We start from the raw sequence: 15,590 nt of genomic DNA, 5'->3' as shown, positions 1-15,590 counted from the left end.
CAGAAACAGGCTCCAGCCTCTGAGCTGTCAGCACAGAGCCCGACATGGGGCTCGAACTCATGGACTGCGATCATGACCTGAGCTGAAGTCAGACGCTTAACTGACTGAGCCACCCAGGAGCCCCATCTTTCTTTATTTTTTTCATGTCTATTTATTTTTTTTGAGAGAGAGAGAGAGAATGAGCAGGGGAGGGGCAGAGAGAGAGGGAGACAGAGAATCCCAATTAGGCTGTGCACCAATGTAGGGCTCAATCATGGCTCAGTTGGTTGGGCGTCTGACTCGTGTTTTCGGCTCAGGTCATGATCTCGCGGTTCATGAGACAGAGCCCTGAGTCAGGCTCTGCACTGAGTGCAGAACCTGCTTGGGATATTCTCTCTCTCTTTCTCTCTCTCTCTCTCTCTCTCTCTCTCTCTCTCTCTCCCCCTTTCTCTCTCTAAAATAAATAATCTTAAAAAAAATAAAATTAAGTAAGATCTTAACCTACCTTAAGCATTCTGTGTCTGCCCTTCTTAATTTTTTTTATTATTTTGGACAGAAGTCTTATGTTAAGCTTAAGATTCTTCACTTTTACTTGGTTGGTCCAGAAAATTAGTTTGGGTTTTCTTGGTAATCATAGAAAATTTCAAACATATGGGGAAGTAGAGTAGATGACCCCTCATGTACCCATCTATCTTCCAGTTTCTTTTTTTTTTTTTAATGTTTATTTATTATTGAGAGACAGAGCATGAGCAGGGGAGGGGCAGAGATAGGGGGAGACACAGAATCCAAAGCAGGCTCCAGGCTCTGAGCTGTCAGCACAGAGCCCAGCTTGGGGCTTGAACTCACAAACCGCGAGATCATGACCTGAGCCAAAGTCGGACACTAAACTGACTGAGCCACCCAGGCGCCCCTCCATCCTCCAGTTTCAACAATGCTCACCTCGTGCACAGTCTTGTTTCCTTGTATTCCCTACTCTCTATCCCCATGCTGAATTATTTTGGAACAGATCCACCTTTAATATTTCAGGATGTATCTCTAAAAGAAGGTAAGAATGCTTTCTTGTTTAATGCAACCACCATACCGTTATCACATCTGAAAAAGAATAATTTCATAATACTATTAAATATCTAATCAGTGTTCAGACTTTTAATATTTTTAAAAATTATATATTTTTTGAATAGTCTATTTGAATCAACATCCACTTGTTGCAATTGGTTGGCGTGCCCTTTAAGTCTCTTAATGTATAGTTTTCCCTCTGTCTCTGGCTCTCTCTCCTTCACGATTTATTTGTTGAAGGATCCAGCTCTTTGTCCCATAGATTTTCCCACAGTCTGGATTTTACTGATTTTGTAGTGTACTGTAATTTAACAGATTTCTTTGTCCTTTGTATTTTCTGCAAATTAGTAGCTGAATCTAGAAGCTTAATCAGATTCAGGTCTACTTTTTTTTTTTTTGGCAAGACTTTGTGTTTTTAAGGTGTTTTTTATTGCCTTTCACGGCGTCTATTTTTAGGGTTACTTGTTAGAAATCTTAACTGCACCAGAGAACCTTGAGCCTGTTCTGTCCCATTTTGTCTTGAACAGCAAAAGGGAATAATGATTTCCTTTGTACCTACAGTCCAGAATTAACGTTCGAGTGGTTTTTTTCCAGCCCAGTGAAACTAGATGTAAGAATTGGTTAGGGGAGTGTGTTTACATGTGCCCGGAGATTTTAACTGTGTGCTCTCCCATTTTTCTCTGGCACATGCGCCTCAGGTGTATGAATAGTACTGTGACCGAGTGTGGAGGGCAGGCAGAGGTGGGTGTGGCCCTCTCCTGGTGCCGGAGCCATGGGGACCACAGAGAGGCTGAGGCAGGTGGGACTCCTGGGACATGGGCAGCAGCTGTTCTCACAACACCCGCATACAACCCCACCCTGGGGTGTCCGTGGCCAGAAGGGTCTTCTCAAGGCCATGTCCAAGAAGCCCTGTTTGGTCACCTGCCCTGCAGGGGCTCTTCTAGTCTCTCAGTTCTCGAGACTTTTCTCCATTTTACTTATTTGACACTCAGCATATGCTCCCTTATGTTGGTGACTTTTGGTTTGCCTTGGTGCCTGTGTAATTGTCACTTCATTGAGGACACGAATCACTTCTTGTCTCCTTATTGGTCTCTCCTTCCCCTGGCATGGTCCCTGTAAGTCTGTCATTTGTTCACAGAACGTTTACTGAGTGTTCATCAAAACTGCACCCAATGCTGGTCCCACGAAGATAGATGATGGTCAAGATAAGATTTATTAATGGTCACTACATGCCAGGCTCTCTTCTAAGCACTTCTCATGAATTACATGTTTGATTGTTGCTTTGAGGGGAGATACTTTATTAGCCCTCTTTTATAGATGAAATAAAGGCAAAGAGAGGTTCACTAACTGGCTTCAAGGTCACACAGGTAGTAGGTGGCAGAGCCAGGGCCTACATCCAGATGGTCTGACAAGAGAGTTTGTGTTCCCCCACCCACCCCCCTGCAAAAGGTGTCCCCTTCCAAGGCTGTCCAAGTCCAGACGGGAATTGTCCACGCAATCTCATCATGTTCATGTGTGATAACCATTGTGAAGGGTGTGAACGTAGTGCTAAACGGGCACTAGAGAGCACCAGACGAGCCGGGGAGCTGCTGAGGGCTCCCTGGATGTAACATGTGAGCAGGATTTTGAAGGGTTGCCACGGATGCTCTCCCAGCTGAAAACCCTTACAGGCTGCTTCCTCTCCTCTGTCACTCTTGAAATCAGCAGGTCGCCAGGTTCTGTCCATCCCAACCAGCTATGTAGCCCATCTCCGTCCCCTCCTCTCCATTCCCACTGTCTGGACATACGTGTTCCTCCCCATTCTGCCCTTCAGACCCACTCTCTACGCTGCTGCCAGGCTGTCTTCTAGAACTCATATCTGAATCTCTTTCCCTGCTCAGAACCATTCCCTGCCGTCGGGGGTGTAGAGGAGTCAATAATACAACACTTTTCAGTTCAGAATAGTTAAAAGATAGGGTGAAAGAAGGATGTAGAGATCAGAATAGCATCTTTATCACTGACGATACACATTTTTCAATCTCAGCTTTAGATGCATGGCAACAAGGGGTTTGTGAACAGTGAATCCTCGAATGAGACACTCTCCCACCCCAGGAAGCAGGCCTCACTGTGTTGTGTAAGTGGCCTTGCACCCAAGGAAGACAGGAAATGTCCAGCTTCCTTATCTCAGATTCGCCAGTTGGTTAAGAGAGAACTCGTTCTCCCTGGGGTGGAAAGGAGCAGGGGTATTATACCAGCAAAACTCTGTCTGTGTAGAAAGAAACATCAAGAAGGAAGAAGGATCCCTACCACACATCCTGCCAGCTGAAATATGTTGCTTGTGTGTTTAGGATGGTCATTATCTGGAGCATTCATCATACCCACCCTCTTGTACTTTCTTCTTGGGCCACCCCAAACTGGATGTAGCCACCTCAACAAATCATCCTTCCAGACTTCTCTTGTCCTCATCCAGGGCATCTTCTTTGCCTGGGCTAAGTGCTTTTCCCTTCTTTTTCTACCTAGTGACTCTTATGCCAAGATCAAACTAAATTCACACCCTCCATGAAGTGCACCCTGATCTGCCAGGTGGCCTGGATAACTCCCCTGGGGGACCAGTCACACTTGGTACATATTTCATTGAGTTCTAACCTCAGTGTAATGTAACTTGCAGTGTTTACATCTGTCTCCCCAGCATTGTACTTCTTGCTCACGAAGACTAAGTTTTTGTTGTCTTTTTGTCCCCACTGATTCTAGTGCGGTCCCTGATGCATAGGACTCACTCGGCAAATGCATGGAGAATAAAGGAATGAGTTCAAGAGGCAGAGACCAGGAGACAGACGTACAGGCAGGCTGAGAGACAGGCATGTATGAAAACATGCAGCTGTGCCCATGCCCAGCTTCTCAGGAAGACGGCAAGCTGTTTGGGGAACGAGAGTGAGGAGAGTGAGGGGGGGAGGGGACATGGGACATCTGCTCAGGAAAGACCCTATGTGTCTGTAGTTGGAGATCCAGAGGCAATAATTCAGTGGGAAGACACCTGTTCGCAGAGAAAGGCTGCATGGATGGGAGAGTCCCGAGGGAGGAGAGGTGCTGTCTGAGGGGGTTGAGGATCCCAGAAAGAAATAACTGAGGCTTACCCAAGGGTGGTGGCGTGGAAGATGCAGAGAGAGGGCTGGATTTGAGAGCTGTTCAAGAGGGTCAGCTCAACAGGACGCCAACCCCTTGTGAGAGTGTGAGTGACTCCACGGTTTCTAGTTTGTGCCACTGGGTGGCAGTGTTGGTGGTAGTAACAGATTGGGGGATATCACAGAAGCCGGTTGAGTGAAAGGAGATGAATTGGGTTAGAGTGCTGGGATTTGAGGGACCCTTAGAACTAATAGCTGAAGGTGTCCCGTATCGTGGGAAATGCCAGTCTGTCCAGTAACACTGGAAAGACTTGGTCAGCAATAGAGGTGAAATAGTTGAGGGCCACTGGTGCACAGGGCATGGTGGGAGCCGCTGGATTCGGGTAGGGGAACACCGCGTAGGCAGGAGAAGCTGGCCGAGGATGGTCTGTGGAGCAGCCACATTTAAGAGGCCAGGCCTGAGAAACAGACTCAGGAGAGCAGGCCTTTGAAGAAGCAGAATCCCCTCGTGAGCATTATCGGTGCCATGGAGGGGGACCTGGCCCAAAAAGAGACCATTGGCCGGGATAATTAGATGTCTCCACTGCCCATATTGATGGCCTTTACTAAACATCAAGGTTGGAGTGAGGTGAACATTATTCAGTAGGAGAGTTAGGTTTGACCATGCCTCCCTTACTCCTCAGAGAAACAAAGCCCCTAATTATTTCCCTTGCTTGGTAAGAGAATATCTCCAGACCTCGAGATTAATGCAGAAGCAGAGATTCCCGCATGCCGGTTAGTTAAGTTTCTCCTCAGCGGTTGTGTGATCAGTCATCGGCAATTTGCATGCTCATTACTCTGACTGGAAGCCAGGGGAGATCTTCCGCCATCATTGCCACCACACATGATGCTGTCGTGTGCTGCCTTGGCTCTCATCCCACATATTTTTCTTCTTTCTCTTTTTTTTTTTTCCTTCTCTTTCTTTAAACAAAATCTGTACAATTGCTATTTTAAATCCAGGCCCTGACATTTTAAGTGGATGCGTGCCTAGGTTTTCACAGGTGTGCTTGTGAACCCATAAATTACAAGCTTTTGTCTCCTGGGACAAGTGTGACTTGGGCCTCTAAGTACCCAGGTGAAGTGGTAAATTTGGCAACCACAGCGGCCCCTTTGTGTGGCGATTGTGATGATAAGCACCTGTCGCTCCTGACCTGCCAGTGTTTGCCTGCCTGCAAGCTGCAAAGCCCATTCTGTCCTCGCAGGGACAGGGCTGGAGAAGGCAGAGCACCGCACTCCTGCCCTCCAGTGGGCAGAATCCGCAATGACGGGCAGCCCTGCGCTCACCGCCCCTTCGTCCTGTGGAGTAGCAGCTGCCTGCCAGCCTCCCCACCTCCATCACACCGCGATGACTGGTCTCGATGACTGGTCTGGGGACGTGGGACCTGCCTCCCACGCTCCACTCCCTCAAACCTAGGACAGTCTGTTTTGCCCTTCGTAAAGGAGCAAACACGTACATAAGCTTACACACTGAAAATGCTCTAGTCTTCCCCACTCTTTCCATGCCGTGAAGATGGTACATTTAATGGTGGTGTATATTAGAAATCTGAGCAAGTACTACAATATGTTAAAGGGTAGAAGTTACTTTCACTTTATAATCTTAATGCATTCATTCATTGCCTAATTAAAAAAAAATTTTTTTAAGTGTTTATTTCCTTTTAGGAGAGAGAGAGAGCACAAGCAGGGGAGGGGCAGAGAGAGAGGGAGGCACAGAATCCGAAGCAGGCTCCAGGCTCTGAGCTGTCGGCACAGAGGTCGATGTGGGGCTCAAACCCATGAACTGTGAGATCATGACCTGAGACAAAGTCAGACACTCAACCGACTGAGCCACCCAGGTGCCCCCGCTGCCTAATTTTTTTTTCAATATATGAAATCTATTGTCAAATTGGTTTCCATACAACACCCAGTGCTCACCCCAAAAGGTGCCCTCCTCAATACCCATCACCCACCCTCCCCTCCCTCCCATCCCCCATCAACCCTCAGTTTGGTCTCAGTTTTTAAGAGTCTCTTATGCTTTACCACTGCCTAATTTTTTGATGGGGGAGGATATGAGCTTCCTTTTCTTTAAATCCCTCATCTGCATATGTATGTCCACTTGCATATGGATTTAAAATAAAATGAAGCAGTGGGCCTTATATTTCATGTTCTGTCTCCACCATGCCGGCATTCCCACTTCACTGACCTAGAAGGAGAAGGCCCGCCAGAGCACTCATAGTCCTGTCTTTCTGCACTTAAGATGACACTGCACACCCAACAGACGCTTAACAAATGTTGACTGACAGGAACGGGGCCAGAGCTAGACTGCACACTGCAGTGATGAGAGTTCACAGCCCTGCCTTGCCTGCAGTCTCGGCTCCACCCTTGCATCTGGGGGCTGTGCACAGGGATGCTGCTGGTCCTGGCTATTCCCGGCATGCTTTTCTTTCTCCGGAGGTGGGTGAGTGGATGGATGGATGGATGGATGGAAAGAGATATAAAGATGTGTAGACATAAAACCAGTATTTGTTTATCTCTACAGCCATCCCTAAACCTTGGATCCAGGAAAATCAAGAGACCTGTGTTCAGGCTCCAGTTTTGCCACATACTAAATGTGTGCCTTTGAATAGACACCTCTCCAAACATTCATTCCCCTTCTGTGAAATGAGAGGAGTTGAAATGAATGATATCTTTTGGATCTGGAATTAGTTTTGGGGTGCCTGAGTGGCTCAGTCAGTTAAGTATCTGACTCTTGATTTTGGCTCAGGTCATGATCTCATGGTTGTGGATTGAGCCCCACATCAGGTTCTGTGCTGAGCATGGAACCTGCTTGGGGTATTCTGTCTCTCTCTCTCTCTCTCTCTCTCTCTCTCAAAATTAATACAAACTTTTAAAAATTAAAAAGTTACGATTCTCGGAGAGAATTAAAATTATTCCAGAAGAGAAGGTTCTACCATGATTTCACGACTGTTCACATAGTTGGTTCAAGGTGACAGCCTTAACAGGAAATGCAGGAGAAGAACCAGAGACCAGATAGGGAGAGTGCTTTGGTGTCAGTGAGTTCCTAAGGCAAGGAATTCTAAAGACAGGAGGGACAGTCATTTTGTTTTGTTTTGGTGATTCATTTACGGTTGGGAAAGTCAGGCCTGGCCGGAGGGCCTGGCGGAGGTTCATCTGTCCTTAACAATGCTGAGGCACACCCTCCCTCTCTCCTTTAGTGCTCTGGCAAGGCACCCAGAAACTTCTCCCGGATTTTCAGTGTTTTGGCACATGTTAAAACTTCGGACTCTTGTAGATGCTATTCTTTGCTTAAATTGGAGTATAATTTAGGGTGTGGTGCAAGGTGGGTGGGGAGTCTCGGGGAAGTAGAGGTTATCCCTGCCTCTGGGTACCCACAGGCCATGCCCCTCTCATTTCACTCAGGGGTTTACAGAGCCGTTTTGTTTTCTCTGACTTCCTATGTACTTACAGAAGAAAAACAAAAGCAACCAGAACTGGGGTTGGGGTGGGGCCACAGAGACAAAACAGCAGTGAGAGAGCAGTGCAGAGCCACCCACTCAGACACAGTGGGCCTCGGTCCTAAATGCCCTCCAGCGCCACTGTGCTCCCAGACTGAATGAAGCTCCTTTTTCATTCAGAACTCGTCTTCCCCACGGAAGCTCACAAACTGAGAGTCCTTGTAACTTTCCAGTGATGGGGGCAGAGGATGGGCCGTGAGAACCAGAAATAAAGCATATATAATCCTATGTATCCTCTGTAGGAAGACCTGCAAAACTGTGCAGAAAATACATCCCACCTTATCCTACATCTAAAAATGATCTTGCATTCTGATTATTAGCGTCGTGAGTAGTAACTACGGTCTGGTCATAACTCTTGTCAAAAGCTGTGGGGGGAACGCTCTCCCCAACCCTACTAGCTCTGCCATTTTGTAACCAGTGTCCTCAGAGAGACAGTAGAACCACATCAAGCCGTCCTCTGTACATTACTGTTGAGACCCTGAAAGTCTGGGAAATGGGATTTCTTTTTTTTTTTTTTTTTTTTTTTTTGGTGCAACATTGTTTTATGAAATATGCTTGGTTTTCTCTGCCAGGCCTTCACCACCTTCCTGTGTCTGTACGGCATGGTTTGGTACGCAGAGCACTATGGTCACCGAGAAAAGGTATGGAAGGAAGGGCAGAGATGGTCTCTGTAAAATAATCACATCCTGCTTGGAGCTTTAGCAGGGAAGCACATTCCTGTGAGAATGTGGTGTAGCCAACTGTGTGAGCACGCAGGTTCAGTCCTGCCGCTGTAGAAACGTAACCGGTTCAGGACCCGTTCCCTATCGGTTGCCGTCCTTGCTTGTGAGCGCCCTGTTCAGTAGGTCAGTGTTTTTATCCTCCCTTTTATAAAGGGGCTTAAAACCTAATTATGTGTCTGCTTAAAAATAAAATTGTGGGGAGAGCCCCGGACTGGGTTTTGAAAGGCTGGATTTTATTCCCGGCTCTTGTACTTTGCGCAGGCCTCTTTGTGACCCAGCCTGGGGCTCTCCCCCATGTAAATGGCCCGCCCTGCCCACCGTGTAGTGGACACAAGGATTAAAGCAGAAAATGGATGTGAGTGAGCTTAAAATGCTACAGCAGTCTTGCAAAGTATAATATCTTTTTAAGGAAAATAATAGCTTTCATACTCGATTCATACTTAATTCATATTAAGTCTGAGGAACTAAAGGTTCTTTCTAGACAATTGATTCTGTGTCACCTGGAAGACAGTCCTGGCTTTATAGCCAAGGAACCTACGAATGGGGAGGTTCTGTCACTTGCTGGTGGTATAGGGGCAGAGTGACCTCCCTTGCTTGTCCTGCAGCCCCAGGGAGTCCTTGAAACTCCATCACTAAGTCTGCTTCTCTCTCTAGACGTACTCCGAGTGTGAAGATGGCACCTACAGTCCAGATATCTCCTGGTCTCATGGGAAAGGTACAAAAGGTATTTCTTCCTCACTGCTTAAAACTTGACTGGGTTCCTGGGCGCCTGGGTGGCTCAGTCAGTTGAGTGTCTGACTTCGGCTCAGGTCATGTACTTGCGGTTCATGAATTCGAGCCCCACATCAGGCTCTGTGCTGACAGCTCAGAGCCTGGAGCCTGCTTCAGTCTCTCTGCCCCTCCCCCACTCTCTCTTCTCTCTCTCTCTCTCTGTCTCTCTCTCTCTCTCACTCACTCAAAAACAAACAAACACTAAACAAACAACTTTCCTGGGTTTTCTTCCTCCCAAGGCCCAGTGAGCAGATTTGGAATCAAGATTTATCCTCAGAATGGTGATAAGTGTATGTATGCCCTGAAGGGTCTCATGTCTACTTATCCCATGTCGTCTGTTACTTATTAATGAAAACTGCAAAGTGCTGTCAGGATCTGCCCAAGAAACTTGCTTCTAAAGAAGAGGCACCATGTGGTTCTGCCTCTTCTGACACAGGAAAACATAACGAGGCAAGGCCCGTACTGTCCCAAGCACCCTATTGGGAATGTTCTTCCTCTTGGCTTTCATCCTGAGTGAAAAGGGTTAGGAAGAATTGTGCACTGGGAGGAGGAGCTTTCAGAAGAGGTGGGTTGATTTCATCGTATTTATTCAGGAGGCAGGCCAGAATAAAATTCTGGTAGTATAGCCGGGGATCTCCCGTTGGCCTCTCCAAGGAGCCTTTTGGAAAGATTTGGGGCTACCTGGGTATTTTAAAGAATTAAGGCTTGTGGAATGATACCAAGGAGGCTCCACTGGCCAGTAATCTCTGGGCAATGCTCGTGAGCCCATTGGAAGGCTGCCTGAGGGGAGAGAGTTATGAACACTGGAGATGGTGAAATTTAGCCCACAGAATTGCCCAGAGAAACCGTGGGCCCAGGGAGAGGAAAGCACTACTGTTGCGGTTGCTTTCCTGAGTTCTTTTGGCATCGAGCTTTTTAGAGCTCTTTCTGGGGAAAATGCTAGCATGTTCTCTGCTGAGTTGCCAGTCACCCTTTTTGAGACTCTTGAATCAAGGAGTCGATAGGCGCCCTATGTTGGAACGCTGATAGAAGTGGACGGAGGGGTTCCCTGGGGTTCCGCCCTTCAGAACCATCCCCTCACAGATCCGTTCTTGGTACTTGCAGGCCCTTCTCCATTGAAAAGACTACACGAAGCAAGCAGTGGTAGAGATATAAATGAAAGGTAGACAAAGAGTAAACTAAAAAAGAGAATCTTCAGAGCAGTAAAAGAATCTCTTGGACAAAGCCAAATGGCCTTTGCAATGAAGACCAAATTCTGAGAAGTTTTTTCTTTGTCTTGTTTGTTTGTTTGTTTGAATGGCCGTCTTGGGTGGAGATTTCCTCTGGGGCTGGATCTGAGCCCTGAAGCAGAGAACTCTCTGGCTTGACTGCTGGGCCAGAGGTTGGCCACACGCTCAGTCTTTAGGCACAGCCAGTCCAATGCCAGGAAGTTTTGCTCACCTTCCAGGCCTTCCTTACACACGGTTACCCGGAAGGCCCACCCTCTCCCTGCTCCCCCACTTCTACCCTCCACCTTGCCTGATGCCTGCTGGTGGCTCAGCGTCCGGTTGACACGGAAGTTTTTCTCTGAGGTCGCAAACAAATAATGGTGTGACAAATACTGCCAACTGTGAGAGTCTTGAGGGTGTGTGCCATCTTCTGTGGGAGGCTCCAGAGCCGTCATGAGCAGAAGCGACCTAGGTTTTAAAGGTGTCCTCTGGATCAAATGAGAGAGGTCGTAATGTCTTTACTTTCATAAAGTCAGGAATTCTTTCTCATTTAGGGATGTAGAAACTCCGGTGTATAACAGGTCAAGGTGTGGAAACCTAGGGGATGCATCCTTTGGTTGTGAGGGTAGACCCAACACCCATGTGGTTTAATTGTTCCTCCTTGTTCTTTGGTTTCATTTTTACGGTCACTTCTTGACCCCATTGCCATGAACACAATCCGCCTTACACAGTGAGAGTGTAAACACTTTTCGGGATGCCCTTGCTCCCCACGCCCCCAGCTCTGTGGGGCCATCCCCTTGCATACACAGGCTTGGCTGCTGCACTAGCTCCGGGCTGGGGTTTCAGGGCCTTGCCTTCATGGATCCATGAAGCCACTAGGTGGAGCACATGTATCAGAAGAGGGCGGCCTGAGTGGGACGAGCTGCCCATCTGAGGAGCGAGCCCGCAAACCCCACGCTCAGGGTGACAGCGTGTTCTCATTCCTTTGGCCAGGTTCTGAAGACAGCCCACCCAAGCATCCGGGCAACAACGAAAGCCACTCTTCCAGAAGAAGGAATCGACATTCCAAGTCAAAAGTCACCAACGGAGTTGGAAAGAAATGAAGGAGCCCGGTTAATCGCAGACGTCCCAGAGAGTGCCTAGAACCGAGAGGGAGACAGAAAGGCTTGGACCTCCCTGTCGGGAGGGCAAACATGCGGTGCCATTGGGACGAGGAGAGGGGACTTGGGGGTCATTATTTGAGAGCGCGTGAGTCTTGTTTCCCACAGACCCAGCCACGTGAGGCAGGTCAGTGCTCGGGATCCTTCGCCAGCTCGGGGTCTCCTCCAACTTCAGCACTTGGCGTGCGGTCACTGGTAGCCATACGGAGCATCTGCAGGAAGGGTGGCCTCTCACTCACAGCTGCCCGGAGCAGCACCGCTTGCGTGTATTGTGGTTGCAGTTAGTTGAAACACCTTCATTCAGACAGGGCATTAACGGTACGTTAACACTGGTGACCAGTTTTTATTTTTATAAATCTGCCTTTCCCATTTGACTGATTGGTTTAAGTTCAGGCCACTCTTCTGTCTTTTATTGTTGGTATCTTATTTGTTGTTAAGTTAGGATGCTTAAAAGCCTTCAGAAGCCACTGCTGAAATTGAGTTGGGGGAAAGCTCTTCTCTCTCCTGAAGAAGAAAATGGGGAGAGCATTTGTGTTACTGTCTGGCAAACTCATCCCCCTTTTAGGACCTGAAACCACACAGTGGTGTAAACCAGTCTGAGGAAAGACTGGCTACCTACATAGGATCCTGGGCTTCAGATCAGAACCTTTTTTGTTTGTTCTGAATGTCATTTGTCCAGAGTTATCCACAGTGCACAGAAGTGAGCCTGCTTGAGAGGCGATGCACATCGCAGCTTCTCTCCCAGCCAGGTGCCTTTTACATTTTATTTGTTTTCCTTCCATGGTGTGTTGCTGACCTTGTCTTTTAGTCCCATGTGAGGTGCTGGTGAGTATTACCTTTCATCTGTGTGCCATGCTCTAGAACATTTACCCTGGTAGTTCACCACCTCTGATGGATCCCTGTTTTAAATAAAATAATACACGTTAAAGCCCATCAAAGATTAGTCTCTAAAAAATGCTCGTTTCTTTGCATCGTATTGGTATTTTTCACCACTTGTAAGCAATTGCTGTGTTTTTCAAGTGACTTTAAGGATAATATGAATGTGTATGTGTGTTTATATAGTGAAAAGAGAAAAGAAGAAAAATATGTATTGTAGAGGACTTACAGATACATGTTACATTTCCTGAGCTCCCAAAGTAATCAATGGGAAATGAACAAGATAGTCATTGTGTTTTCACATGGTAATGGTTACATCAACCAAGTTGGATTTTTCTCCCTACCAAGTGATCGGCGCTCAGCCGATTGGCTTATAGATCTAAACTTGCCCAAGGAAATCCTTCTGTTCCTCATTTACAGAGCAGAGTTTTTCATGTCTTCTCCCCCTTTAAGGAAATCTTTCACCACAGAAGTGTCATGTTTTTCTTTTTCTGCAAAGGAATTCTGGGGTGAAGGGGTTAAATGAATCATGCAAAGCCGGGGTCACATCCTGTGCTCTGAGCCTCTGGTGATCACTTGGTTGAGAGCCTCACACAGACTTGCCGTGGCAGCCAGGCGTCTTGCCAGCGGAGGAGTGCCTGTATTCGTTCAGCTGGCACGGTGGCCGGGGTGGGGGGCTGGCCGTGAGGGGCCGCGGCTGTGCGCCTTCACGTGCAGTCCAAACTGCAGCCCCGTCCTTCCCAGCAAGGACCGAGAGAGCCGAGGTCCCCTTTCATAAACCCACTCTCGCTTCCGTAGCCCATCTAAGGGCCTTTTTAAAACATCGGTACACCATAAACTCTCTTTGCAAGTAGGCGGGTTCATCTTGTTTCCTCATGCATTCTGCTTTCCTGAGCACTGAGCTCCTGAGTACACCATAATATCATATACATGGTCCGCCTCAACTCTCCTTCCTGTACCTGGCCCACGTCACTGAGCGTTTCCAAGTTTGTTATCTGGGAGAGCCTGGTCTGGCACTTGAACGCTCCTCTAACTCCTTGTTGGGTCAGACTGATGCAACGTGTTTCCTTTCTCTGAGGCCGGCACAGAGGGAGGTACCTGTTTAGCACCCAGTGGCTGACTTTCCTGTGGGATATTTGAAAAGCAAAGTGCACACGAGACCATTTTTCCTCCACGGCTTTGTGTGAAATCCCAACAAAGCCCTCCGATGCTGTCTGTGCCTGTTCTTTGAGTTTACACTTTCTCTTTTCCCTTTCAGTAAAAGTTCTGGGCACAGTAGGTACAAAACCAATGCTTTCTGTGACCGGCCAGAACCTCGGCTGCCATTCCTCCTGGACACCATACTGCTGGGTTTGGCCTACTTTTTCACTCGTGTCTATGGAAATGGACCTCACGTTGATGGAAATAGATCAGAGGCATCATTTAATATCAGAAATGATTCTCTTGCAAATCATCTCACGTTGACGATTTGCAAACTGCCCTCTTAAAAGCCACCATTGTTTTTGGACATAATGCTCAAAGAATGTCTTATGTGTTTTTCTCCATAAGTAGCATTGTACTGAGTATTAGCTACTTTTCCCTTTTTGTCATTCTTGGGCTTTCCATGGCCCTTCCCCACTTTTCTTGTGTCTGTTTTAACCATTTGTAAAAGACTTGGCCAAACTGCTCCCACAGCAATGCTAGGACCCGTTAAACATTTTGATGATAAAAGACATCCCATAAATGCCAGCCTTATTTTCACTAGAACTTCTATAGTGAACTTGTGTATAAAGTACTCACCCAGGAGAAATAAAATAAAATTCTTTACCAGACACATCAGGTTCAGCCCTGTTGGTCTTCCCCATGAAGCTGCATCTCTAAGTGACATCTCTTTTTGTCAGAGCTCTCCCTTTGGATACTGGATTGTTTCATTCGTCTATAAGCATGCACTTGGTCAGGCCCTTACAGGGGGGGAGGCTAAATGCAGGGTGGAATAGAACTACCTGTTACCCACTGAAAACCAGACTGAAGTGAGCACTTTAAACACAGGGGATTTGACTTACATGCTCTTTGAATTATGCTCAGCGACTCCTGCAGAATTCCTGGGCCCGCCACAGTGTTCACCAGGTTTCTTGTTGTTAGAGAAACTAGAAATCCCACAGGCAAGCTATTGTGATCCTCAATATATTCCCACTTACAGGATTGAAATCAACATGTAAGGAGAGCCAAGACTTCTGTCCATCAGTGTTTCATCATAGAGGCATCTCTCCTTCATACATGTGTGTGCTTTTGCAAGGGTTATATTTTGAGATTTGGTTCTTTGCAAGGGTCAGCGTTAGTACCGGCTAAGACCGATGGGCTGTAGAGTCTCACTGCTAGCCCATAATTCGATTTTTACATTTCCCTTGATCACATTTTATTCTAAACCTGATGCATGGACTATCATAAGCGAAAGTCACAAAAATTTTTAATTGGAACTTTTTTTATCTTTGATGCAATAAATACTTAACAGCTTTTTTTTTTTTTTAACTTTTGCTATCTTCTGTGAATTTAGAGGAATTATTTTATTAATGTCTACCAAAGAATGGGAAAAATAGTTACACGTTGATTTTTTTGTTTTTTAGTTTGTTGGGATGCCGAATTGTAAAAATCTTCCTTGTCTCCTATGTTTACTAAAGAGTACCTTTAATCCATTTCAGAAATTCATCTGTGACTTTGTCTATCTTGACATTCCCTTTCTTGCAGCTTTTTTGGGTAGATTTTGAAGCTGCCTGCCCTATAAGAAAATATTTGTTGTTATAGTCTCACACTGGTAAGGATTTGTAACAGGTCCAAGTAGCTCCAAGGCCTCCCATGGCGAAGCTCGGTTTTTATTATACATCATGATACTCTGACTGAAGACAGCACACATGGCTGACCAGAGGGGTGGGTGACAGGCAAGCTTCCTGCCTGTAGTGCTGGCAAAAGGGACTCCTGGTCCCCAGCCTTCCTGTCCTGTTGGAGCAAGGAGAAGCGTATTGGCAAATCCATTATAAACCCAGTGAGGACAAGAACATCATTCAGAAAAGAGAATTTGTCCAAGAGGTTTGCTTTCACAGCTGATGCAGCCAGCCACCAGCCTCCTTAGCCATTCTGGGCTCACACTTGAACCTCTTGTGCCCCGGGTATTAATTATTTTTTTCTTTGTTATTGGAAGGCTCTGGAAATA

At 46.8% G+C, this 15,590-nt stretch overlaps 1 protein-coding gene across 2 annotated transcripts in view; it reads left to right on the top strand.

Moving 5' to 3' along the window:
• Window positions 1-12,465, top strand: part of PTDSS1 (phosphatidylserine synthase 1) — a 64,910-nt gene extending 52,445 nt beyond the window's left edge. The window contains exons 11-13 of one of the 2 annotated variants that reach the window (XM_086695270.1): window positions 8,239-8,307; window positions 9,043-9,112; window positions 11,361-12,465. In XM_086695270.1, the coding sequence (XP_086551396.1) occupies window positions 8,239-8,307; window positions 9,043-9,112; window positions 11,361-11,470 (249 nt within the window). In that variant the 3' untranslated portion in view covers window positions 11,471-12,465. Of the gene's footprint in view, window positions 1-3,765; window positions 3,925-8,238; window positions 8,308-9,042; window positions 9,113-11,360 lie in introns of those variants that run through there. The other variant, XM_086695271.1, reaches the window with a different exon arrangement.
• The last annotated feature ends 3,125 nt before the right edge of the window (window positions 12,466-15,590 follow it).

The sequence above is a fragment of the Puma concolor genome, chromosome F2 (genome assembly GCF_028749965.1).
Source record: "Puma concolor isolate L17-30 chromosome F2, mPumCon1.1.hap2, whole genome shotgun sequence".
NCBI lineage: Eukaryota > Metazoa > Chordata > Mammalia > Carnivora > Felidae > Puma > Puma concolor.
Note: the sequence above shows the minus strand (reverse complement) of the source record. Positions and strands in the feature narration are given on the sequence as shown.